Genomic DNA, 27,531 nt, shown 5'->3' with positions numbered 1-27,531 from the left:
TTTGTGCTTTATTTGACAGAATGTGTGTGGAGGGGTAAAAACGACTTCAGTAAAAAGTATAAAAATCCATTCTCCAAAAGCAACGAGCAGAATTGAACACATAAAGAATACAGAGTAATGAAAGACAAAAACAAAGTCATAGGCTGCCAGGTTCATTATTTCACATTGAGGCTGCGATTGTCCAGTTCGTTTCAAATCAATTCACACAACACAAAATAGATACTGGACAGGGGGTCGCTGGGTACACCTGTGAAAAGAAATTTGTATTTTAGCTATAACGTACAATAATTAAAAAAATCATAGCTTCATCAAGTTTTATTGAAAGAATTCAGAAACTCTTTCGTTTTGCGAATTTCAAACCACTTGCTGATTTGTTCTTAAAGAATACAGTTTGCCCAGCGCCGTGTCCAAGGGGAGGGTTTTAGGGGTTAAACCCCTCCCTTGGGGGAAAAAATAAGCAAAATGAAGAAAATGTATATTTGACTTAAATTTACTTTAATGAGAAAGTTTGCGTTCAGCGTATTTATTTTATTTCAATTTTCTCTCTGAAGTTTTTTTTTTGCGATTTACAACTGCTAAAGCCTTACAAACTGATGTAATATTTCGGAAAAAGTATGGCGGACGAACCGCTGAATGATCTGCCAATGCAAAGAAAGAATATTGCTTATTGTAAGGAGCTTATGGTGAATTTGGCATATGTTACATCTATGAAGATGCATTAGTGATTGTGCTTGGCTATGTAATTTGCATCTGCAAAGAGCTCTTTCTTGTTTAGTTTATTAAGCATTATTTCAGAACATAACAACCTGATATACATTCTACATTATAAAAGAACTTGTCAAGAGTTTTTAATACTTGTTGCAATATACTACATAGTAAACAGATTTAATTAAAAAGAAGCAAGCAAAGTTTGATTAAAGCGAATCTGCGACACGAAGGAATACTTTGGTAACTTGTACAGCTAGAGGTATCCTTCAAGAATACACTGTTAAAAATGGGTATTCAAAAATAATGAAAATTTACTCATTTTTGAATACTTTCATTACTCAATATAGCTCCGAATCAATAAGGTTCAATTTTGAGAAACACATGTACTCATTTCATGACTCGTATTTCTCGTATGTTTGTATTTGATGCCACATTTACTCATTTTTGAATCAATTGTATTAAAAAAAAAATGAATACATTCAGAGTTTCATTTTTGAATACATTTTTTTAAACAGTGTACAGCAGTCCTTACAGGTGAATAAACGCCATACTGGGATCGGCAATTTGTCGTAAAACTAAAAGCTGTAAGGGGGTTGAATTCTCCCCCCCCCCCTACTGGTAAGATTAAAACCCCTCCCTTTATGAAAATCTGGACACGGGCCTGAGTTTGCCAGTCATAACTAGTTCCTTTGTAACCAATTGAAAAAGAAATTACCATTTTGCTGACTGTGCAAGTAAAGAAATTTAATCTGATAAAGCATAAATTTGTAACAGTCAATTTGTACAGGGGATTCAAAATTACTTATCAGTTCTTCAATGCATGTTCAACGAAGCACGTGCTCTGCCGAAAATTGCAGCAGATTTCAATCCTTTTGCATCTTGAAAGTATTTCAATTATTTTGAAAGTTTGAAGTTATTGTAACATGTGCTACCCTATACGTTTTTATTATATATATTATTTTCATCATATATTGATTTTTTTTTCCGGATTTTCCAAACCAACCTTTCTATAATAAAGGAAGAGAATCCTTTTAGCTTTGAAAGATATGCATGTAAATTTTATTTCAACCGTGTTCCTTGGATCTCTTTTGTATCTTACAGGAATTAATCGCTATTGTATGTGTTGTTACATAACATAGAAATGAAGAGGCGACTTACTAGAACTTAGTGTGCCGAGCGGAGGGTCTCCCACAAGTTTCTGAAAAGAAAAGAAAGTTTCAGTTTTTTAATCTAACAAAAAGAAAACAAGTTTCATTTGTTTGCTTCAGGAAGAGCAGAATTATAAACTGAATTCATTTTATAGGGAGATTTTTGATAACTGAAAATAAATGTAAGTAAATGTGGTTATGGCAAAAAATTACTAGGACTTGAAAAATTTACTTATTAATTTATAATCTATACAAAAGCTAATCTATTTTTCTTTAAATCTTTACTAATAATAAAGCTGAAAGTCAGTCTGGATCTCTGTGACGTGCATAGCGCATAGACCGTTCGGCCGATTTTTATGAAATTTGGCACAAAGTTAGTTTGTAGCATGAAGGTGTGCACCTGGAAGCGATGTTTCGAAAATTCGATGTGGTTCTTTTTCTACTCCAATTTCAAGAACAAAATTATCGTAAGATGGACGAGTAAATTACGCAATTATCATAATGTGGAACCGTAGCATGGGCACGAGCCAATTGGCGAGATACGAAATAATCATAACGTGGAACCGTAACATGGGCACGAGCCAATTGGCGAGAAAATTCACCATACATTTGTAAATATACAGGCGAACCAAAAGACCTTTTAATTTTCGATTACGGGCAAAGCCGTGCGGGTAGTACTAGTATTTAATAAAGTTCTTTATCCTTCATAAAAATAACTAATTTTGACAAAGCAGAAAGTTATATAAATACTTAATTTCTTGGTACATCAAGTTTTATTTGCTACCTTTCCCACAGAAACTTAACTTATGCGCAGGACAGAATTATAACAATACAATAATATTAATTAGAGAAATGTTTTAGTTTAAAATATGGCTTTTTGATGTGCGTGTGTTTATCACATATAAGTAATTAATGGAACATAAAAATAAAGCAACTTCCTGCTTACAATTTTTAAAACTCAAACGAAAAAGAAGGAAACATTTTGAATAATATTTCTGTACATCAGAGCCAGACTAACGTAATCACTACTTTACAGGAGAGAAAAAACGTTTGTCTGGAGCATTCAAAGGATGGGACACACGCTCTTTTAGCACCAGCGAAAATTACAAAGGATTTTTTTTTCTTTTTTAGAAATACGCAGGATTCTACATACAATGAACTAATGAACAGAAAATCGCAATTTTTGGACTTATGCTAGTCTTGCTCTGAGGTACAAAATTGTGTTTTGAAATTGAGCACTTATTTCTATTTCACAACTGTTACTACAGCAGTTATAAAAGAGAAAAAAGCTTATTTTTTTAATAATGAATGTTTAGTGTACATTTCTGAAGAAGAAAAAAATATGGATTGCATAGATTTTTAAATATTTTACTTTGTTTTCTTCAAATATATTAACTTAAAAAAACTAGTTTTATTCGTAAAAATTAAATTTTCCAGAAAAAAAAAATATTTTTTTCCCCACCTTACAATTTCTAGAAATTTTACATCCTCTAATTGGGAAGCAGATATGTTCCCAATATATTACATACTTGACAACTCTGCTTTTTTTAACGGGAGACTCCCGTTTTTTGCTTCCATCTCCCGATTTCCAGTTTTTTATGATTTTCTCCCGTTTTTTCAGTCAATCATCAAAAAGTTTCACTTTCTTCTCAATAGATGACGCCCCTTTCTAGTCTACCAATAAGAAATAAGACCAAAGGAATAAGAATTTTTCGAATTAATAACTCCGTTAGTAAAAATTATTTTTTTTATAAGTTTTCCACATTGCATGTTCAACGAAGCACGTGCTCTGCCGAAAATTGCAGCAGATTTCAATCTTTTTGCATCTTGAAAGTATTTCAATTATTTTGAAAGTTTGAAGTTGTTTTAACATGTGCTACCCTATACGTTTTTATTATATATATTATTTTCATTATATATTGATTTTTTTTCCGGATTTTAGGAATTAAATTTTGGTAGCTACTTTTCTGGAAGATACTGGGGAATGTACAGAACTTTAAGCAAGCTCACTACTTATTATTAGGTTTTTTCTTTGCAGTATGTTTTTCTTGCTGCTACCAATGAGCTTACATCTGCGAAAAATCCCCATTTCACTTTAAATTTAGTATTCATGTTATTTAAAAGCACAATTAATAAGTATGTTGTGAAGATATGTCGCTGGTGAGTCACCTATATATTTCTAGTGGAATCTCCTGTTTTTTTTCCTTCGAAGGTTGCATGGTTGGCAAAAACCCGGGTTTTTTTAAAAAAAGCCCATGGGCCCAGGGGTTTTTGGGTTTTTTAAAATAAAACCCAACTAAAGCTGGGTTTTTTAAAAGAAATGTGGTTTTTTTTTGTCTTTTTTTAGGGAAAATGTGGGGTGCTTGTAGCATATTGTAGCGTAAGTATATGGACAAAGCACAAAAAACGTCTTGGGGGAAAAAAAGCTGGAAATGTCAGCGTTTTCTGAAGAAAAGTAAAAGAGACGACGGAACCCAAGAATGGTGAAGTTTAAGATTTTTTAGTTTCCATGATTACCAACAGTTAAGGCAAAGTTACTTCTCAAGTGATAAAATCTATTGTTTGCTTGTAATTACTACGATTTTTTTTTTTGCACTTTATTGTATTTTATTTTGTTATGCAAAACTACAGTAGAACCTCAAGTAGTTTAAAAATCCTGTTTTACTGAATTCCAGCTTAATCAAGACATTTCTTTGAACTTTATGTTGCCTGATTTTTTATTTCTGTGTACAGAGTAAGAAATATTAAACTTTTTCGTAAGATAATGAAAATACTGTACATCCTATTCTGTTTTCTGTCTGACCGTTTGAGAAACCTGTTGATTTCTAAAAAATATACCTTGTTTATTTGAGATTTGTGACGTGTTGGTTTGCAGAAAATAATTGACATAAAAGCCTTTTAGCTAGAGTGGTTTCCTCTGTGCAATCTACAAATATTGAGAAAAACAGACGTGACAGGACTAAGTCAAGATAATTTGAGTTATTTATTGACCAGTTAAAGAAAAAAGTTAAATATATTAAAATCTTTGAAGTATTTTTTTAATGCCATCAAGAGTTAAGAAATACTATTAAAGTTCAAAATTCATTTTTTATGTCCATTGTCTGTGGTAAAGAACAAATAAAAAATAAGTTTAAATTGTGAAAGTATTTTAATTAATTTTTTTAAAAACTTCTAAAAAAATTTTAAAAAAACCCAAAAGTGGGCTAAATAATGGGTTTTTTTAAATGGGTTTTTTCAAAAAACCCATTGGGTCCAATCCGGCCAACCCTGGAAGATTGCCAAGTATGATATTACCACCTCGGAGCAACAGTGAGACATTTGTTCATATCCCACTGTTGCTCTGAGGCAACGATATGGGTCACATAAATAGAGCTCAGCTGTTAGCCCCGAATTTCCGAGCTCAAATCAATCAAACTGGCCAATTATCCGAATACACATCCCCTCTCAATTTTTTAAAAAAGTGACGTCACTTATGACAGCCCCCAAGTATGATGCGTAGCTGAGTAAAATTGGTGCTGTTAATTACATTCGCTAACTATTTCGTGTTGGCTACTGCTACAACCGTACTCAATATTTAATGTATTTTTTGTTTATATGATTTGATGGGTCGTGGTAGCCCGATCGGTAGAGCGTCGGACTCGCGGCCTGAGGGTCCTGAGTTCGAACCTCGATGGTCGAAGATCCACCATCGTCATTAAAGGGGACTGGGCGACGTTAAATAGGCTCGTGGTCTCAATGTCCTCCAAGTGAAACGATACCTCTGGGGGTGCTAGCACCAGGTAGCTATTAGCTCCTGGTCTAGTTCTGAATTCTCATTAACTGTTCGATCCGGTGATGGTGCTGCCATCTATCGGTATAAAAAAATAATGGAGGCAAGGCACTTAGTATGCAGTCCTCGACTTAAATACAGTTGTAGTCAGTTGTGACTCGGAATCGAATATGATTTGATTATGAGGTATAAAGATCTGGTTTGTTTTGCTTAAGGCCTCTATATATACGAGCCGACGCATCAGCTGAAGATCAGCCATTTTGGATCGGAGCGCGTGTTTGAGTGGTTGTCTTTTCTGGCGAGATATCGCGTTTGGTGATTGTTCACTGTGAGCAATTATTAGCGGCACTTGAATTGTTTATTAAATGAAATATTATGTTCTGCAAATTTGGCGAAATCCGAAACTTTGCTGTAGTAACCCTAACAGTGCAACAATGAAAAGTTCGATCCAAAATGGCTTAAACTTAAGCTGATGCGTCGGCCTGGATCACATAAATAGAGCTCAACTGCTAGCTCCGAATTTCCGTGCTCAAATCAATCAAACTGGCCAATAGAGAAGTTTTCGATTTTTCAATTTTATTTTTATATGATAGAGTAACATGTATGAACATCATAGGCGAAAAAATTTTTGCGATACGATAAGTAGTTTTTTTTAAATTAATTTTTAAAATTCAAGCGCCTGTGACGTCAGATGGCATAGGAAGTGACGTCCGATAGGAGAGAAACGCTAGCGAACCGGTTCCCATGTCATGGGAGAAATCGAAGAACGTGCATTCGACTTCGAAGATGAAACATAAAAGGCTTATCGCCTCGCGTTTCTGGAATATTAAACCTCTCATCCTCTCGGAAATATTCGAATTTCACCATTGATATTATTTGAGGAAGATTATTTAGATTGTGCTTTAACGAATCCGGCCTCCATAGTGTGTTCAAAAGGATGATTGAATTTCTAAAAAATAAAAATATCAGCGCGCTCAAAATGTCCGTAGCGAAAACAAGGGATCTTCGGCTGAAGGCTGCCCATTCGCGCCCTGTGACGTAGGCTCGTGACGTTTCAGAAGAGTGCACTTTTGCGCGTGGATTTTTAAAAATTCATTAAAAATCAACCACGGTGTTTTAAAATTCGGCTATGGTGAATTTTTTAGTTTTGAGGGTCAATTAACAATATGCAATAGCCAAAATATGAACATTTAATTGGTTGCAACTTCCCTATTATCCGAATCCACATTCCCTCTCAATTTTTTAAAAAAGTGACGTCACTTATGACAGCCCCCAAGTATGATGCGTAGTAGAGCCGCTATATAGATAGACCGACGCATCAGCTTAAGTTAAGCCATTTTTGATCGGATTTTTCTTTTTTGCGGATCAATGGTTACCGCGTAAAATGTTTATGGTGCTGTTAATTACATTCTCTAACTATTTCGTGTTGGTTACTGCTGCAACCGTACTCAAATTTTAATTTATTTGTTTTTATATTGTTTATGCTTGATTTGGTAATGAGACAGGTTTTTTTCTTTTCCACTTTGGGTTCCCTAACGAATTAGAAGAAGAAAATTCGGGTTCAACATTTTGCTCGTTCCCTCTGAAAAACGAACTGTTTCTTGAATAGGGAAGTTGCAACCTATTAAATGTTCCTATTTTGGCTATTGGATATTGTTAATTGACCCTCAAAACTAAAAAATTCACCATCGCCGAATTTTAAAACACCGTGGTTGATTTTTAATGAATTTTTAAAAATCCACGCGCATAAGTGCGCGCTTCTGAAAAGTCACGAGCCTACGTCACAGGGCGCGAATGGGCAGCCTTCCGCCGAAGATCCCTTGTTTTCGCTACGGACATTTTGAGCGCGCTGATATTTTTATTTTTTAGAAATTCAATAATCCTTTCGAACACACTATGGAGGCCGGATTCGTTTAAGCACAATCTAAATAATCTTCCTCATGTAACATCAATGATGATATTCGAATATTTCCGAGAGGATGAGAGGTTTAATGTTCCAGAAACGCGAGGAGATAAGCCTTTTACGTTTCGTCTTCGAAGTCGAATGCACGTCCTTCGGCTTCTCCCCTATCGGAAGAGCGCATGACGTCACTTCCTATGCCATTTGACGTCACAAGCGCTTGAACTTTAAAAATTAATTTAAAAAAAACTACTTATCGTATCGCAAAAAATTTTTCACCTATGATGTTCATGCATGTTACTCTATCATATAAAATTGAAAAATCGAAAACTTCTCTATTATAGGGTATGATGCATATTTTTGTTCATTGGACTCACTTTTCCTGTGGGAGCCCGAAGAGCCCCGCCCCCAAGTGGGCGGAGCCTTCACTGTTCTTCTGGAAGGCGTGCGACGCGTACAGGTTGTACTGGCCCCAGATGCTGTTCATCAGCTTGCTGTTGTAGTTGGGCAGCACCTGATCCAGGCCTGTTGGGGGGAAAAGAAGCAACAGGTTAGACAAGCAACGATTATATTAAAAATTTTTAAAAACCCCGACTGAGTCGCAACTGCCGAATCAAGAAGGAAAATTTAAAATCCTTTTAAAAGCCTTATATATTACTAGCAAAAATACCCGGCGTTGCCTGGGTCAGTAATAATTATTAGAAAAAATCGTTACTTGCTTTTGTTTTTTGTTTTAAGTAAAAAAATTTAAAACACATCTTTTTGACGTGATTAAAAATCGAGTTTCTTCCTTACCCATAAAACTAAAATAGCAATAAGTATAAAGAACAAAGTAGTATTGATTTAGAAACGAAAGCACTATATTTAAGCATATACAAATTTAAAAAACATGAAATTAATCTTCTCATGTTTAAAAAGATTAATCTGTTGATACTTTTTTTTTAACATGGCGTCTAAAACCTTCTCTGTATGGCTAATTAAGTACGAAGTGATTAAAAAAAAGTAGCTGCGCTCGTAATCCCCTTATACTTGCTTTAGTTATTTCGGGAAATTTCAATCATTGTGGCTCTTGGTGCGATTTTACCGAATTTGCGAAAGTCGTTTCGAGGTACCTTCGATGATGCTCCCCCATTCTTTCCTTACTTTGTAAAACGATATGATATTAATTTTCGTTACAGAGATATCGTCGCCAGATGCTGAGACATTTTTGGTCACCATAAAATGGCGCTAAACAGTTTCATCTGAAATGTTACCAAAATAAGTAATAAAATTTGGTGATTGTTTGAAATTGTGCAAAAAGGAAAATTAATGGAAGTTTTTGTGCTGTTTAAGGATTTGCCTAATTTAGTTGCTGGATTATTTAAAACAGTAAAAAAAGTCTTTTGAAAATTCTTTGATTGGCGATATTTTGTTTACATGGTGAAAGCTGAGAAACATTATGACGTAGTCTTCGGCTTCAAAAACAGCAACGTTGAAAAAACTGCCAAATGCATCAGCTACGGAAATCTTTCTGCAAAAATTTTGGCGATCTGCTGGTTGTTTGGATAATGAGTAAGTGTTCAATTAGCATAAATAATAATAAAAACCATTAATTACATTAAAGTTCCGTTTAAATGGAAAATCATCAGCCAAATCATGTATTATTTGCCAATCTTGTGCAAAAATCTTACTTCAAGATTTGACTTGAGAAAAGCCTTGAACAATCACGAAAAGCAAAGAAAGTCAACAATACAACAATTGTCGCTATCGACAGGGAGTTGAGATGATACACTAAATACTGTATTGAGTTGAGGAAAGCCTTCGAACATGGATCTAAAAAGCTCATAACTCGTTTTTTATTCTACTTAGAAATTTCGAACAGGTGCCATCTTCAGCAGAAAAATCAGAGCTTTCGATGGACATATAATGTTAATATGTGCAAGTATTTTTTCATCCCAATATTAGAGAATTTATACAAAAATTGTGTTTTATTGCCCCCCTAAGGGAGTTTTGCCCCCCATAACGGGACGAAAACTACCCTATGTGTTATTCTGATGCATAAGCTATATTATTGTAAAGTTTCATCAAAATCCGTTCAGTAGTTTTTGCGTGAAAGAGTAACAAACATCCATACATCCATCCATACATCCATACATCCATCCATACAGACAAACTTTCGCATATATAATATTAGTAAGAATTGTAAAGTTTCATCAAAATCCGTTCAGTAGTTTTTGCGTGAAAGAGTAACAAACATCCATACATCCATCCATACATCCATCCATACAGACAAACTTTCGCATATATAATATTAGTAAGATTAAAAATCAATTTCAAGTGTTTTATTTGCAATTAGATAGAAACTGGCAAAAGATAAAAATTTTAAATCATTGCTTTTAATATCTTTGTCGGCCAACAATGAATTGGGTTACCAATCGCGTGAACAAAGACTTAAGCGTAATTCAAACAGCGTCCGCACATCACGTTCGCCACGTAAAGCGGACAGAGTAACGTTTTCCGAAAAGGGAGAAGCATTCATACTTTGCGAACGCGAAAAAGGCACATGTCAGTCTCTCATCCAATAGAGAGAGAGCGCTCATCTCGTCTAGACCAATGAAATGCGACGCCCAGCTCTACGGACGTCAGAGCCGGCAGATATCTGGCTTCTCACGTCCCGTCGACGGGTCCCGTACAATACGGCTTGCTGTCATGGCAACGCCGGCCGAAAACTGGTTTTAGGGAGAAAAGTATACGTCGGTGACGGATGTGCGGACGCAGTGTGAATGTTGCATGTTATTAAAATCTGCTTCAAAAAACGTTTTAGTTCGAATTCTATGAAACATGGAAGTTCCAAACACATTCAATCAGCCGCGGAAAAAAATTCTCTTTATTTCGGTTATAAATTTTATCATTATAGACTGTTTTCACTGCAAAAATCACGGAAAACTTTTTAGAGGTTTTTAATTAATGTCTTCGTTAATGAATGACATCCAAAGATGCAACCTAGCTAAGAACACTCTCGATCAACTCTCCTTTCGAACATTTTTTTTTTTTTCAAAATCGGTCCATCCGTCTAGGCGCTAGAGTGCCACACACAGATACGTCAAACTTATTAACCCCCTTCCTTTGTGTATCGGGGGGTTAAAAATACAGATCGGTTTTGAGTTGCGAACCAACAACTTTAAAGCCAGTTTACTGTAAAAATCATTGATCTGAGTTCAAAATACTGTTTCCTAAATGATGCCGTGTGTTTGCCTTTTCCTTCAAATAGGGCAGAAACTTTCGTTCTGGACGATTTTTTTTTTTTGGGCAAGAGCACCAAGTTTCAGCGATAAACATTTGAACGTGGCGACTCATCTCAAAGTCTAATTTAATGACCATAATGCTCACGATTTTCGTCAATTTCTCCTTCTATAGAGTGCGACATTTTTTTTTTTTTTAAATTCAATAAAACGCATTTTGTGAATGTTTCTTTCTTCTTTTTTTTAAATGTAGGTACATATTTAAAATTTGCCATTTGGCTCCGACAGAGTACGGCCCACTCTTCTAGGGCATCATTAGCTGCTTTGGGAAACACTTTCAAAAACGCTTTATCTCAATAAGAGGTGATTAAGAATGTCTTGTCCGCTCCCCCGATTTCGCTCCTTGCAATTTTTTGTTGGGTGCTGTGGTATTTTGCTTAATGGAAACCGTTAAAGGACCTTATATGGCACTATAAGGCACCAAAACCTTTATAAAGGTTAAGGAAAAGAACAGAATCAGAACTGCCAACTGCGTAAAACAAAAAAACTAGAAAGGAATCTACATTGCTAAAGAAAATCAAAACCTTCTGATTCACAAAATGTATTTTAATAATTTTTGAAATAAGGAAGTTACCTTGCCGCACCCTGCCCACGACAGTACTGCTTTGTGAACTAGTTTACATTAATATACGCTCAGACTGTGTTAAAAGTTAGTTAAATTTTTAGTTGTATTATTTTGGATGTCTACTGTTTTAACAAACGTCACTTACTCAAATCCCGAAAAAAGTATACAATTATAGAATTTTGAAGTGCGCAAAATAGTAAGAGGTGATTAAACAACGTCCAATTTTGTAAATTAATTGCGATCACGTTTTTCCGGATCCCTTTGACTCCATTCATCTGTTCGGGTAGCCCCAAAAGACATGTTACAATTATATTGCAAATTTGCGTACAGAAACGTTGTTTAGTCATTTAAAAAAATTATATGTTTATTTCTTTAATGAAACGGGTAGTTTCTTACTTATCCGTTAAAACCAATGGTGACAAACGGGTGCCGTTTGCTAACCTAGGGTGAAAAGACAATACCTTAAGGTGCAATGGAGGCTTGGAAATATGGTTACGATAGTTTTCAGCACCGCACTGGGGGGGCTGTTGCTAATCAAAGTGCCAAAAGACTACGTAATAGCAGATTCTCTTCTCTCTTAAGGCGACTCGTACCATACCCTTCGACATAGCAAGCAACCAATTAAACGGCGGAGTTCCAGAAGGTTTTAATGAAAAAGATCTTGGTGTATTATCACATTTACTTAAGTACAAAAAAGGATAAACTTCAACATTTCGTGTAAAATCTGCAAAGTCTCTCATAGTTTGATCATGCTGTAGCGTTGATTGCTTTTCAAAAGATTGTAAAGTGTCTCAAAGTTTACTACTGCTTATTACACAATTTACCCTTATTAGCATTTAATGTCTTACTGTTTCTGTGATGCTGAAAAAGCTGGGAGCTTGCCATCATAGCCAAAAATAACCTAGATGCCAATGACGCCTAACTTTTATGTCCTAATTTCGAACCTTGCTTAAATTCCACGATGCACTTTGAAGTTAGGGTACAATTACTCTCCATCTTTTCACCTTATTGAAGGTTGCCACTCTGCTGCAAGACTTTCCTACCAAAGGGTACCATGTGCCACCTGTAGTTTTAAGACTAGAACATCGAAAGGTCCGTTCTCTGGAAGCCCCAGATGGCATAGCAGAACGGGGTTCCCTATTGTGTACCCCCTCCCCCACACACAAACACACACGCCTACATACACACACACTCGTCATTGCGAAAAATATAATTTTAATTCCAGATGTCAAAATTGAAATTTTTTTTATATACACTTACTAATAGTATTATGCTGTAAAAATTTTAGCCTCTTACTCAAATTTTAAGACGGTGGTCAATGACCCCTCCATTTAACATTTTAGCCGTAGCATAAAAAATGCCACAAATTGAAAAATATTTAATTTTCCCAGCTGTATTTTTTTTGTAAGTGATTATTTTATTACAGTGTATATGCATATTATTAGTGTATAATAATAATGTGTAGCATTGCTTGTTCAGTTCAATGTTTTTTTTTAACCTCCCCCCCCCCCTCCCTGTGCTATTGAAGTTTGGAGGAGGGGATTGGGCACCCTCCTTCAGTTGAAATAGGAAGCTAAAACTCTTCCAGTACATTGCTATCCACAAGTCTAAAAATATGGAGGGGTGTCCTGCTATCTAGGAGAAACTTTTTTTTTACATGTATTTTTGAACCACCCTACTGTTCATTGTATTTTCTTGGCAGACGCGCCAACGGCCAATTAAAAAAAAAAGATAAATTAATTTGAATTTTGTCTTCTGGAATTCAAATTATATTTTTCACAATCACGTGTGTGTGTGTGTGTATAGACATTTGTGTCCAGACATGAGTGTGTGTGTGTTTGTGTCTGTGTGCAGGCATGAGTGTGTATGTGTGTGTGTGTGCAGGTGTGCGTATGTATACGTGTGTATGTTGAATATGGACGCAACCTGGAGACTTTGCTCGCTAGAGGAGCAGCATCGTGAGGAGCCGGTCGACGAAAGTGCTGCGGAGGGAGGCGGGAGAAAATAAAATCATAGGAACATCAAAACCGTCAAATGAGAACAATAAGCAATGTGATTGCTCAAAAAAAAAAAAAAAAATAGGCAGACTATTTTTTCTCTCTTTTCTTCCCCGACTTGTTGGGTATTCAATTACATCTCTGGGTGTGCCAGATATGTGAACTTACCGAAGAGGTTGTATCTGAAGAGCTTGTGACCGTTGGACGTCTCTTCTTGGTTCTGCTTCGACTTGACGTGCTCGCGGATCTTGGCGGCGCTGAATGACGTCACTGGAATGGACGCCATGACGAGCACTAGAGGAACAACAAGAAGCTCATTATAAACCCGACTTCGCACCTTTTTTTACGCATAATATTCACTTAAGCTCTTGTTATTAACGGGTTAAATATTAATTGAGACCTGCCAATATTCAGGGCAGTATTTATTACGTTGCAATATACCAGACAGTCACATGGTCATATTGCATGTAGTTCTGCCTTAGCTCTGGCTTAGGGGCGGTAACTCATTGTCAACACTATTTATTAGTTAAATATTAAGCTTATTTGCACGTTAAATGCTTTGTACAGTTGGTCAAGTGCATGCGAGGCAAAGCGAAGTAGTGCATTTCTTTTTCTTATTCAATCCTTTACCAAATCATTGACGTATTATTTACAATAGAGAAGTTTTTGATTTTTCAATTTTATTTTTATATGATAGAGTAACATGTATGAACATCATAGGTGAAAAATTTTTTGCGATACGATAAGTAGTTTTTTTTTAAATTAATTTTTAAAGTTCAAGCGCCTGTGACGTCAGATGGCATAGGAAGTGACGTCATGCCCTCTTCCGGTAGGGGAGAAGCCAAAGGTCACGCATTCGACTTCGAAGACGAAACGTAAAAGGCTTATCTCCTCGCATTTAACTCCTCGCGTTTCTGAAACATTAAACCTCTCATCCTCTCGGAAATATTCGAATATCCTCATTGATGGAGATTATTTAGATTGTGCTTTAACGAATCCGGCCTCCATAGTGTGTTCAAAAGGATTATTGAATTTCTAAAAAATAAAACTATCAGCGCGCTGAAGATGTCCGTAGCGAAAACAAGGGATCTTCGGCGGAAGTCTGTCCATTCGCGCCCCGTGACGTAGGCTCGTGACGTTTCAGAAGCGCGCACTTTTGCGCGTGGATTTTTAAAAAGTCATTAAAAATCAACCACGGTGTTTTAAAATTCGGCGCTGGTGAATTTTTTAGTTTTGAGGGTCAATTAACAATATCCAATAGCCAAAATATGAACATTTAATAAGGGATGTAAGTGCCTAAATTCAAATTTTGGAGTTAACCAGTACGAATAGTAGGTCAATCACTCCTTTGTTTTAGGGCAAGATGTAGTACTAGTAGTCCTGGTCGGTGCTGCAATACAGCGTGATTAAAAAAGATAAAAAAAACTTTTCAATGAACTAGGACGTTATCTTTAAACGTGTTTTACTCAAAACTTGAAAATGTCCACTTACATCCTCCACTGCCTCAATTCTAGGGATGCACCGATACGCTAATCGGTATGAAATAATTAATCTGTATGAAAAAATAGTATGTAAATTGTATTATGTAAAAGTTATATGATACTTTAGATTATATACTTTGATTAGTTATAATTTTACATATAATGTGTTATGTAAAATTATGTAAAAGTATGAAAATTAATTGGTATGAAAAAATTAATTAAAATTGTGATCATTAATCGGCTCAGCCGATTAATGATCACAATTTTTTGACTGGGGAAAAAATTTTGCGTCATCAAAAGCTGGAGCGAGGGCATCCTAATCTAAATTTAGAAAATGATCCCGATTTTTTAAGAAGCAAAACGAAACCATTAGGAAGCTTTTCTTTTTCATTGAAGAGAGTTATGGGGATAAATTTAAATACAAAATGGTGGAGGGGTCTTGGGTAAGCATTTGCTCACCCAAGCAAAGCTTATTTAAACATCTTTCCCATTCCAATTTAAAAGTCCTGGAATTTAATTACTCATAGTAGTGTCATGTGCATGTCAGCTGTGATTGTTCAGATTCTTTAAAATTCCTTCAGTTTTACGCACTTTCAAAACTTTATATTTTGTTTTTAAGCGGGGACAAATAAATAATTTTCGCGCGAAAGAAATGTATTAACTCTTTATACCCTTACGATTGCTACATATTTTATTATTATTACCAGCTGCGTCGCCCGGCTTTGCCCGGTCTACTCGAAAATATAAGTTATGTCAAGTGACGCGTGTTCAACAATCAGCATGAAAAAATAAATAAATAAATAAATAAAACAATCGGTAAAATTTTAAGGCGGATTTCCGGAAAAATAACCAAAAAGGAAACATTTTAAATCTCCCGATTACAGGAAAAGCCTCAAAACAAAAGCCAAATTTAATTTTTTTCATATTTGAGAAAAAAATGGCAACAGATCTTTGTTATCAATGATTTTCTTCAGTTTACAAATTTTAGTAAAAGCATTGTTACGGAAAGTTGAGTTGAAGCATTGAATAATAATTTGAATGGAGGAAATCCTTCGAAAATAAGGGATTTTATGTCGAAATCCAAGCATCATAATTAATAGTTTTTAATTGATATCTCCGCTCATTATTGTCGGAGGATTATGTTGAATAGCCAAGCATGAAGACGGGAAGATGACGAATCCATCGATACCTGGTTCGATGGTCAGTTCACTGTCGTTCGGGAGAAGAAGCTTGGATATACATAGATACTCTCAGTTTTTAATTATATAAGATTTTATTCTTACACTTTTTGTATAGTTTCGAACACATTCATGCCTGCACACAGACACAAACACATATGCCTACACACATACCCCCCCCCCCACACATTCATACACACAACTACCTACACACTTATGCCAGCACACAGACACAAACACTCATGCCTACACACACATACACATACCCCCTACACACAAACACACATACCCCCACACACAAACCCACACGCCTACATACACACACACATTCATACACACAACTACCCACACATTTATGCCAGCACACAGACGCAAACACACATGCCTACACACACATACACATACCCCCTACACACAAACACACATACCCCCACACACTAACACACACGCCTACATACACACACTTGTGATTGCGAAAAACATAATTTGAATTCAAGGTGTCAAAATTCAAATTTTTTTTTTTCATTATTTTATTCTTACACTTTTCGTATGGTTCCCTGGTTAGTCTATAAGAAGGAAAGTAGATTAGGTGGAGCCGTGATTAAGTGAAAGTTCTTCCTGATTCCCTATTTTAAGAGCTTCGTTCGAGTCGCCCACTATCGTTCGATAGGCCTTATCTCTTTCGACAAAGCGCTGCTCTCTTCTGTTGAGCAAGCTTTGGAAACGATTCTCCTTATAACCTTCCTTATCTGTGGATATGTACGTTACGTGCTGTCTTGAATCTGGAGGAAGCGCTCACACATTACAATCGATGTTAGAGCATTTAAATATTGTAACGGATTCGGTGCGACTTCCACTTTCTTGTAATGAAAACACAGTTCTTGATAAAAACACAGGAAATTTATTTACACTATGTACAGGAAAGAGCGTCAACAACTGCTAAATTAATCATCAGCAATTAAGCAATTATCACTCAACACCGTAAACTCAACGTTTACACACGTATTTACTTCCAAATACGAAAACAACACAGCGAAATGCCTCGCAATAAACAGAGCAAATACGCTCTCAGTTCGAAATCTCAATCGAAACTCACTTTTTATCCATCGCTAACGGTTTATATACACACCGAAAAGAGAGCTCTCAAAGATTCCAGAAAATCTTACAACGTTCTACAACTACACTTTCATTGATAAAATCAGTGAATGAAATAAGAAAAAAAGAATAGGGGGTTGTATACTTTAGCCATATGTTAAGGGGTTGTATATTCATTACGGGAAACTATTTACAGGTTACGTTACTACAATAATTACTACTTACAGAATTTGTAACAATATTTTAGAATGGTGACAGATTTGTGAATTCGGGGGAATTTCTCACGGCGAAACTCTGGAAAATTTCAGTTTCTCAAATGCAAGGATATTTTTCAGCGTTTCTAAAAACTAGGGCAATCATGTCAATTATTGTAACCATGAAATGTGATCACTTTATTAATGATAGTAGCTCTAAAAATATTTTACTCGTGATGCGAAAGGACGATGTCTTTTCAACTGTAAAAAATAGTTGACGTTTTTAACAAATAAATAGAGCAATGAAACTTGTAAAAGGAGAAATATTTTAAAAAATTGAACAGATGCAAATATGTTATAAGCAGTTAGTAGAATTTATAACTTTTTTTTATGTCAAAACAATATATGTTTTCTACACTTTGAGATTTTCACAAATTGGCCACTGCATATTCCATTTTACATCAGTCAGATTATTTGTGAGTAGGACTAACTGACTGAGAACCAGCCAGCGATCAGAAACGAAGGGGCGTGTTTCTTAAACAAAGCGAAATCAAAGTCGTGCATGCGCGGAAGATCGGCGACGAAGATTGTGTCGCTGTCGCAACCGACGTAAAACCATAAAATTGCTACATGAAGTACACCGCCAGCTCAGTCAATTCCAGCCGAGGACTGCAATTTCATGCTTATTAGCACTCATCAGCCCGGCACAGGAAGTGACTGAGCTGGAGAGGGAAAACCTCATATAGGGCGGTAACTTACTGAAATTACCATGCATTGCCTTCAATCTTCGAGTTGAACCGAACCATTGTTTCGGTCACTCGTCTGGTCAGTGCTTATTCTTATATTGTTTACCAGGGCCGTGGTAGCCCGATCGGTAGAGTGTCGGATTCGGGGCCGGAGGGTCCTGGTTCGAACCTCGATGGTCGAAGACCCACCGTCGTCATTAAAGGGGACTGGGCGACGTTAAATAGGCTCGTGGTCTCAATGTCCTCCAAGTGAAACGATACCTCTGGGGGTGCTAGTACTAGGTAGCTATTAGCTCCTGGACTAGTTCTAAATTCTCATTAACTGTTCGATCCGGTGATGGTGCTGCCATCTATCGGTACATAAAATAATGGAGGCAAGGCACTTAGTATGCAGTCCTCGACATAAAATAAAGTTGTAGTCAGTTGTGACTCTGAATAGGAATATTGTTTACCAGTTTGTTTGGCACTCTAAGCTTCCTTAAGAGGTTTTCCATCTCCAGCTCAGTCACTTTCCTATGTCGGGCTGATGAGTGCTAATAAGCACGAAACTGCAGTTTTTGGCTGGAATGACTGAGCTGGTGGTGTATTTCGGCCTTAGCCCTGGCGGTAACTTACTGAAACCAGAAAATTGTTATTTTCTACTTACCAGCACCCCTGCGGACTTGAGCCGCGCACGGAATCACTTTCGCTCGTGGCAACGGAATTGCTGCGGTTCTGAAGTAGCGGGCGGTGGGAGACGGGGACGGAGGGTCTTTGATCTGAAACGAGAAAGCAAACGTGAAGACAGACATCCAAAAGAAGTACTCGGTGGTTATTTCAAATCATGTATACAAAATGATTTGGGGTGTGTTGATTGAAGCTTTACAAATAAGCATTTGAGTGGAACAAAATGGAAATCCTGCTCCCCTCCCAAAGAAAAAAAGAATTTAATTAAGTAGTAAATAGAACAATACGAAAACCAAATTTCCAGCAGAAGAAAGAAAAGACCTTGATTAAAACATGCATAGCAAAATTGTTTAAGAGGAAAAACAAAAAGATCCGAAAATCTCCCCCCCCTCCCCCTTTCCTGGTCCAAACTAATAAGTATCCAACTTTACAGCCGTAAGTGATAAAGGGCGGGGGATATTTTTCAAAAAAAAAAAAAAATGTTTTTACATATAAAAGGCATGCGGCTATCGTTGTTTTCGGATAAAATTTGCATTGTGTATACACCCTTACCTTTGCTAACCCCCCCCCCCTGGCAAAAATTCGCAATGGAGGGTCTTCTCCTGAGCATATACCGTTCGAAAGGTTGTTTTCGAATTCGTGGTCTCCTTTAACATTTTGCGCTTCAGCTTCGTGCTTGAATCGAGTTTGGCTCAGGATTTTCACTCCAATTAAAGACCATTAAATCTCCTGTTCTAATTAATTGAGAATATTGTATCAAACTTCGTCTTGTGCAGAAAAAAAGCTGTTTCAAATGACAGCGAATGCTAAAGGGTGTGGGATATCTTGCATCCCCTTAATAGGCAATTCATAAAACATTTTAAGTGGAAGAAAATAATCACAAAAAAATAAATAAATAAATGAATAAAATAAAGTAAAAAAAAATTATTCAAAAGATTTAAAAAAAAAAGAAACGCCCCGAGGTGCTCCTCCTGGACATGGCACAGGCCATACATGCAGACACATACACACACACCTACACACAACTACCCACACACTCATGCCTGCACACAGACACAAACACATATGCCTACACACACATACACATTCCCCACCACACACACTCATACCTGCACACAGACACAAACATACATGCCTGCGCACACATACACATACCCCCTACACACAAGCACACATATCCCCCACACACACATAAACACACGCCTACATACACACACACACACACACTCGTGATTGCGTGAAACATAATTTGAATTCAAGAGGTCAAAATTCAAATTATTTTTTTTTTAAATTTAGTGCTTTTCATTTTTCTCTGCCAACAGAGTGTTGTAGTGGTCAGACGCTGTTCTCTTACGCCCAAAGATGCAGGTTCAATTCTGACTACAGTCGGTGGATTTTCAAGATGCAGAAAATTGACAGCGTCCATGTCGTAGGATTACGCGGTATGCTCGTTAGGCTCGGAGCGCTCTTGAAAACATGAAATTCCTTGTGCAGTTTCACATCAAAGAGAGCCCAGGTGTCTCCATCTATTGGGAGAAGAGAGCACAAAATACTTGAGGTAGAAGCATCCGCCGATAGTGGTACCACGTGAAAGAATAGATACTATATCGGGGATCGCAAAGGTAAGCAAAGGGTTGTGCCTTTAACGCAGCCCCATGAGAAAGAGAGGGAAAAAAAATTAATTTGAATTTTGACATCTTGAATTCAAATTATGTTTTACGCAATCACGAGTGTGTGTGTGTTTGTGTGTGGGGGGTACGTGTGTTTGTGTGTAGGGGTACGTGTGTTTGTGTGTAGGCATGTGTGTTTGTGTCCGTGTGCTGGCATAAGTGTGTGGGTAGTTGTGTGTATGAATGTGTGTGGGGGGGTATGTGTATGTAGGCATATGTGTTTGTGTCTGTGTGCAGTCATGAATGTGTGGGTACTTGTGTGTATGTTTTTGTGTGTGTATGTGTTTGTGTGTGTATGTGTATGTGTGTGTATGTGTGTGAATGTGTGTATGTTTTTGTGTGTATGTGTATGTGTGTGAAAGTGTGTGTATGTGTTTGTATGTGTATGTGTGGGTGCCTGTATGTATGCGTGTGTGTATGTGTTTGTGTATGTGTGTGTTTGTGTGTGTATATGTGCGTGTGTGTGTGTAGTTGTGAATGTGTGTATGTTTTTGTGTGTATGTGTATGTGTGTGAAAGTGTGTGTATGTGTTTGTATGTGTATGTGTGGGTGCCTGTATGTATGCGTGTGTGTATGTGTTTGTGTATGTGTGTGTTTGTGTGTGTATATGTGCGCGTGTGTGTGTAGTTGTGTATGTGTGCGCGTGTGTGTAGGACATGGATGCAACCTGTAGACGGCTTTCGCAAGAGGAGCAGCATCGTGAGGAGCCGGTCGACGGTGATGGTGCGGAGGGATGGGGGGGGGGGGGGTGCTTGCGCGAAAATAAAATCAAAGGACATCAAAACAGTCAAATGAGAACAATAAGCAATCGTGATTGCTCAAAAAAAAAAAAAAAATCCTCTCCACCAGGTCCACCAATGCGAAGTGACGGTGTTCATGTCGCTTTACTTTCCTCGTGTGGTAGGTTACTAAAAACATTTGTCCATGAATTTCAGGTTCATTTGTTATTAACTCTAATAATAGTTTTTGTTTACGCAATAGAAATTGTGACCTGAATGCGAGAAAAACACGAGTGACTCAGAGAAAGCTGGCAATCGGGTTTGTTCTTCGATAGTCGCCACGGCAACCCGGGGGCTCGATTTCTTTGTTTTCCTTTCGCTGCTCAAGTCAGCGTCACTCCGATCTGTTTGTTTTTAAGTTCCCAATCAAAGAGTTCTATAATCTGAGTCGCGAAGTTTTGCTTTCCCTTCAAACTTTATGTGTCACTTATTTTTTTCTCTGTAAATTAAATTAAGAGAGATATTTTTTTAAACCAGATTCCAGGATTTCTCGCTAGAAGAAAAAATATATATCACACAAGTGTACTTAACTTAAAACATTTTGAAAAAAATTTAAAAATTAATTTGAATTTTGACATCTGGAATTCAAATTATGATTTTCGCAATCACTAGTGTGTGTATGTAGGCGTGTGTGTTTGTGTGTGGGGGGGGGGTTATGTGTTTGTGTGTACGAGTTATGTGTATGTGTGTGTATGAATGTGTGTGGGGGGGGGTGTATGTGTGTGTAGGCATAAGCGTTTGTGTCTGTGTGCATGCATGAATGTGTGGGTAGTTGTGTATGTGTGTGTGTATGTTTTTGTGTGTGTATGTGTGGGTGTCTGTATGTATGGGTGTGTGTAAGTGTTTGTATGTGTGTATGTGTTTGTTTATGTGTGTGTAAGTGTATGTGTTTGTGTATGTGTGTGTAAGTGTATGTGTTTGTGTATGTGTGTGCAAGTGTATGTGTTTGTGTGTGTATGTGAGTGTAAGTGTATGTGTTTGTGTATGTGTGTGTAGGTGTATGTGTTTGAGTGTGTGTTTGTGTGTGTAAGTGTATGTATTTGTGTATGTGTGTGTGTAGTTGTGTATGTATGCGCGTGTGTGTAGGACATGGATGCAACCTGGAGACGGCTTTCGCTAGAGGAGCAGCATCGTGAGGAGCCCGTCGACCGTGATGGTGCGGAGGGTGGCGGGGGGAAAATAAAAAAAACGCCAAAAACAGTAAAGTAAGAACAATAAGCAATCGTGATTGCTCAAAAAAAAAAAAAGAGTTTACGGTTTCAAAAAACCGAACACTTGAAAATTACAGTCCAAAAGGCAAGTTTTGGTAATTTTCAGCAAAGCTGATAGAAAATAAGGTTAGCGTTAACCCTTCCAAATTATTTCGAAATTTATGTCAGTTTTGGGCTTTCGGGGATACCCATGGAAATTTTCCGAAATGGAAGAGTTAAAAACGCAAAATGTAGGATATTATTGGAGACGTTAAGGGAATAGGGACAGTTCCGGTCCGCAATGTGATTTTTTCTTATTTTTCGTTTTTACTGAGGAAATTGTAGGCTATAAATTTCCGGTAAGGGAAGTGGGGAGCTGAGGTTTTCTGCCGAAATGTTTAAAGCGGAAATCAGTTTTAGATGATACTTGGTGACGTTAAGAAAAGGTTCAAAGACTCCCTTTGGAAATTTTTCGATTATTAACGATGAATCATCGTAAGTTTGAAAGTATAATAAAATGAATGAAGTATAACCATAGCCTACCTGAAGAGGCTATGGCATAAAATTATAACGATTCCTGGACCACTCTGTACATTGAAAATGATGAAAAACAGTTTGTGCTAATAGATATTGCGAGAACAGCATTACGCAGCCTCTTGTAATTAAAAACACTAAACAACATTTTCTGTTATTTCAACAGCATCATGATTAGGGAACAGAAAAAAAAATTAATTTGAATTTTGGCATCTTGAATTCAAATTATGTTTTTCGCAATCACGAGTGTGTGTTTGTGTGTGGGGGGTATGTGTATGTGTCTGTAGGCATGTGTGTTTGTGTCTGTGTGCTGGCATACGTGTGTGGGTAGTTGTGTGTATGTGGGGGGTGGTATGTGTGTGTAGGCATATGTGTTTGTGTCTGTGTGCAGGCATGAATGTTTGGGTAGTTTGTATGTGTGTGTGTGCATGTGTAGGTGTCTGTATGTAATTGTGTGTGTGTGTGTGCAGGTGTATGTGTGTGCGTGCGTGCGTGTGTGTAGTTGTGTATGTATGCGCGTGTGTGTAGGACATGGATGCAACCTGGAGACGGCTTTCGCTAGAGGAGCAGCATCGTGAGGAGCCGGTCGACGGTGATGCTGCGGAGGGTGGCGGTGGGAAAATAAAATGATAGGACATCAAAACAGTCAAGTGAGAACAATAAGCAATCGTGATTCCTCAAAAAAAAAAAAAAAAAACTATAAAATTGTTGGTAAATGATCATAAAAAATTATCGATCAGAGAAGTCCAAAATGAGATTCGGGGTTTTGGGAGCATTTCCATCCCCTGCAGAACTACGTCTGAATTATGGGGTTGGAAATGGAGTAGACCTGGTGAGTGAGCAAAGCGAGTTAGTGGCAGCGCCCCCTATCAGGCCCGACACTTAAAATTTTTCTAGGGTGGGAGGAGGGGGAAAAGGGTATACACTCAATGTGAATGATACCAAAATATGCTCTCTAGAACTACGTCAACTCGTCTACTTACATGCAGCCGAAGCCAGATGGCGGACGTGCCCCCTAGTATGTACATAATACGTGACTGACATCTAGAGACGGCAGTTTCGTCCCTGTTCTGGGCTCATCAGTCCGGAATAGGGAATGACCGAGCTGGAGGCAGATGTCTTCTCATTGAAGCCGAGAATGGCATAAAGTAAATTTATCTCATTAGCGAGAGTCCGCATCGTGGTACGGTTCGACTCGTAAATTTAGGGCAAAGGTTGGGTATTATATGGTCACAGTACCTTTCAAACATTTTTCTTTAATTTAAATAACTTTTATATTTTTTTGAAACCATAACATTCATACTTGTTTTGTAATTAATCATTTATTTACAAAATTGAAAAATCTTGCCTACATTTTTTAAAAATTCAAAAAATAGAGAAAAATTTCAATTTTTTAAAATCCCTAAGGCTTTTTTTATTTTAGCACTAATTTAAAAAACGTTTTTGGCTAAACGATCACTATAATCATCTCTAAAAATCTGTGCATTGCTTATGAGTTTATTAGAAAATTTTCTGTGATTCGCTGCTGAGATAAATTTACTTTATCTACCAGTTAGTTGGCACTCTCACCTTCAATGAGATACATCTGCCTCCACAACTCGGTTATTCCCTATTCCAGATTGATGAGTCCATAACAAGGACCACTAGCGCAGCCAGAAATACCTTCTGGAGAGGATCTTTTTAACATGAAAAATACCTTCTGGGGGGGGGGTGATCAAAAATATCTTCTGAAGGGTTTTTTTTTTTTGATCAAAAATACCTCTGGAGTTTTTTTTTTTTTGATGAAAAATACCTTTTGTAGAGGTTTTATTTTAATAAAAAACGTAGGAGGGGGGGGGGGGTAAAGAAAAATACCTTCTGGGGGGGTGATCAAAAATATCTTCTGAGGGGGTTTTTTTGATAAAAAAATACCTTCTGCAGGTTATTATTTATTTATTTATTTTAATATTATTATTATTATTTTTTTTTTTTTTTGATGAAAAATACCTTTTGTAGAGGTTTTATTTTAATCAAAAACACTTCTGTAGGGGGGGGGATAATGAAAAACACCTTCTGGGGGGTCATCAAAAATATCTTCTGAGGGGGGGGGGTTGATCAAAAATACCTTCTGAAGGGTGTTTTTTGATCAGAACAGCCCTTTTATGTGCATAAACTACTGTATTAGAATTTGCATTTGTGTTAAAACCTATGGCTCTGGTGGGTGTTTTGAGACTCCCCCCCCCCTTCTCTGCGCCACTGAAAAGGACGAAACTACAGTCACCGGACGGATAACCGGACTGCCGCACAGTGGGGCGAAAAGGACAAAAACCGCTTAAAAGGTTTTTTTTTTTCTGTATTCAATTAATTGCGGATTAATATATTTGCACAGGCCTTTATCTTAGGCAATCAGAACTGGAATTTTAGAGCCCTTCGTCCACCACAAAGCTGAAGATAGCCTTTAGACGATGAAGAACCATGGATAAAGGGGATTTAAAGAAATTGCTTTTAAGCAATCTATTTCTTATTAACGGCGGGTATATTTAATTTATCTCGTGTCCGACGATAGTAAAAGAGCAAAAAAAAAAAAAAAAAAATCGAATATTCAAACGGATAATTGGTTTTGATTAGTAACGAAAACTGGGGAATTCAAAGTTATTTTTTTCAAAACGCTCTACAAAAAAAAAATGTCCTCTTATGTCCTTTTTGAAATTAATATTAATCAGTCATCAATGGTCTATAGAAAGACCCTTAAAGGAATTAGGTGTGTAAACCTGCGAACTTTGGACCCTGAGCCGAAACAAGTCGAGAAAAATCCATTATAACATGCCTGAAAAAAAAAAAAAAATAATAATAATTAATTTGAATTTTGGCTTCTTGAATTGAAATTATGTTTTCCGCAATCACGAGCGTGTGTGTGTGTGTGTATGCAGGAGTGTGTGTTTGTGCCCAGGCATGAGTGTGTGGGTATGTGTGTGTGTGTATAGGAATTTGTATGTATGCGTGTGTGTTTGTGTCTGTATGCAGGCATGAGTGTGTGTGTGTGTGTGTGCAGGCATGAGTGTGTGTGTGTGTGTGTGCAGGCATGAGTGTGTGTGTGTGTGTGTGCAGGCATGAGTGTGTGTGTGTGTGTGTGTGCAGGCATGAGTGTGTGTGTGTGTGCAGGCATGAGTGTGTGTGTGTGTGCAGGCATGAGTGTGTGTGTGTGTGTGTGCAGGCATGAGTGTGTGTGTGTGTGTGCAGGCATGAGTGTGTGTGTGTGTGTGTGCAGGCATGAGTGTGTGTGTGTGTGTGCAGGCATGAGTGTGTGTGTGTGTGTGTGTGCAGGCATGAGTGTGTGTGTGTGTGTGTGCAGGCATGAGTGTGTGTGTGTGTGCAGGCATGAGTGTGTGTGTGCATGTGTGTGTGTTGGCGTCTGTGTGCAGGCATGAGTGTGTGTGTGTGTGTGTGCAGGTGTGTGTATGTATGCACAATTCAAATTATGTTTTTCGCAATCACGAGAGTGTGTATGTAGGCGTGTGTGTTTGTGTGGGCGGGGGGGGGGGGTTGTGTGCAGGGGGTATGCGTATGTGTGTGTAAGCACGTGTGTTTGTGTCTATGTGCTGGCATAAATGTGTGGGTAGTGGTGTGTATGTTTTTGTGTGTGTATGTGTAGGTGTCTGTATGTATGCGTGTGTGTATGTATGTGTTTGTGTGTGTTGGCGTCTGGTGTGCAGGCATGAGTGTGTGTGTGTGTGCAGGTGTGTGTATGTATGCACAATTCAAATTATGTTTTTCGCAATCACGAGAGTGTGTATGTAGGCGTGTGTGTTTGTGTGGGCGGGGGGGTTGTGTGCAGGGGGTATGTGTATGTGTGTGTAAGCACGTGTGTTTGTGTCTATGTGCTGGCATAAGTGTGTGGGTAGTTGTGTGTATAAATGAGTGTGGGGGGGATGTGTATGTGTGTGTAGGCATATGTGTTTGTGTCTGTGTGCAGGCATAAATGTGTGGGTAGTTGTGTGTATGTTTTTGTGTGTGTATGTGTAGGTGTCTGTATGTATGCGTGTGTGTATGTATGTGTTTGTGTGTATGTGTGCGTGTAGTTGTGTATGTATGCGCGTGTGTGTAGGATATGGGCGCAACCTGGAGATGGTTTTCGCTATAGGAGCAGCATCGTGAGGAGCCGGTCGACGGTGGTGCTGCAGAGGGTGCTGGTGGGAAAATAAAATGATAGGACGCCGAAACAGTCAAATGAAAGCAATAAGCAATCGTGATTGCTCAAAAAAAAAAAAAAAAACACGCAAGAGAGGTTTATAACCACTTTTAAGCGCTTTTTGGCGTTTTCGCCCCACAGTGTGCCGGTACATAGCATGCAATGATATCCTGGTTAAAACTTTCAATGCGTCAGAAAACGTTTTCAGATAATTTCTGCAAATTCTCGTGACAAAAATGCTTCTGTAGAAATAACTGAAGCACGCTTTCGGAATAGAATCAGCTGCCTCTGCCGTATGACTCTCGATGCGACAGGTGATCGCTCCCCACTCGGCCGCTAAGTCAACGAGAACGACACCCTATTTGGAATGGCCTTTTTCGCGGCCATTTTCCACTGACCACCTGCCACTGAATCACCGCATGCAGACGATAAAAAAGTGTCTCTGCGAAGAATATTTATTTC

At 37.7% G+C, this 27,531-nt stretch overlaps 1 protein-coding gene and 1 long non-coding RNA gene across 2 annotated transcripts in view; both read right to left on the bottom strand.

Moving 5' to 3' along the window:
- Window positions 1-50: 50 nt before the first annotated feature.
- On the bottom strand, window positions 51-2,002 carry LOC129232782 (uncharacterized). The gene is made up of 2 exons (XR_008581392.1): window positions 1,867-2,002; window positions 51-247 (listed from the first exon to the last, which is right to left on the bottom strand). It is a non-coding gene; the product is annotated as an uncharacterized LOC129232782 (long non-coding RNA).
- Window positions 2,003-7,898: 5,896 nt separating this feature from the next.
- The window catches only part of LOC129232831 (uncharacterized), a 25,556-nt gene continuing 5,923 nt past the window's right edge, over window positions 7,899-27,531 (bottom strand). Inside the window, exons 3-5 of the mRNA XM_054866930.1 lie at window positions 18,709-18,820; window positions 13,537-13,662; window positions 7,899-8,050 (exon numbers count right to left, since the gene is read on the bottom strand). Of these exons, the coding sequence (XP_054722905.1) occupies window positions 7,899-8,050; window positions 13,537-13,662; window positions 18,709-18,820 (390 nt within the window). The remainder of the gene's footprint in view (window positions 8,051-13,536; window positions 13,663-18,708; window positions 18,821-27,531) is intronic.

The sequence above is a fragment of the Uloborus diversus genome, unplaced genomic scaffold, assembly GCF_026930045.1.
Source record: "Uloborus diversus isolate 005 unplaced genomic scaffold, Udiv.v.3.1 scaffold_14, whole genome shotgun sequence".
Taxonomy (NCBI): Eukaryota; Metazoa; Arthropoda; class Arachnida; order Araneae; family Uloboridae; genus Uloborus; species Uloborus diversus.
This window is presented reverse-complemented; position numbering and strand designations above follow the sequence as displayed.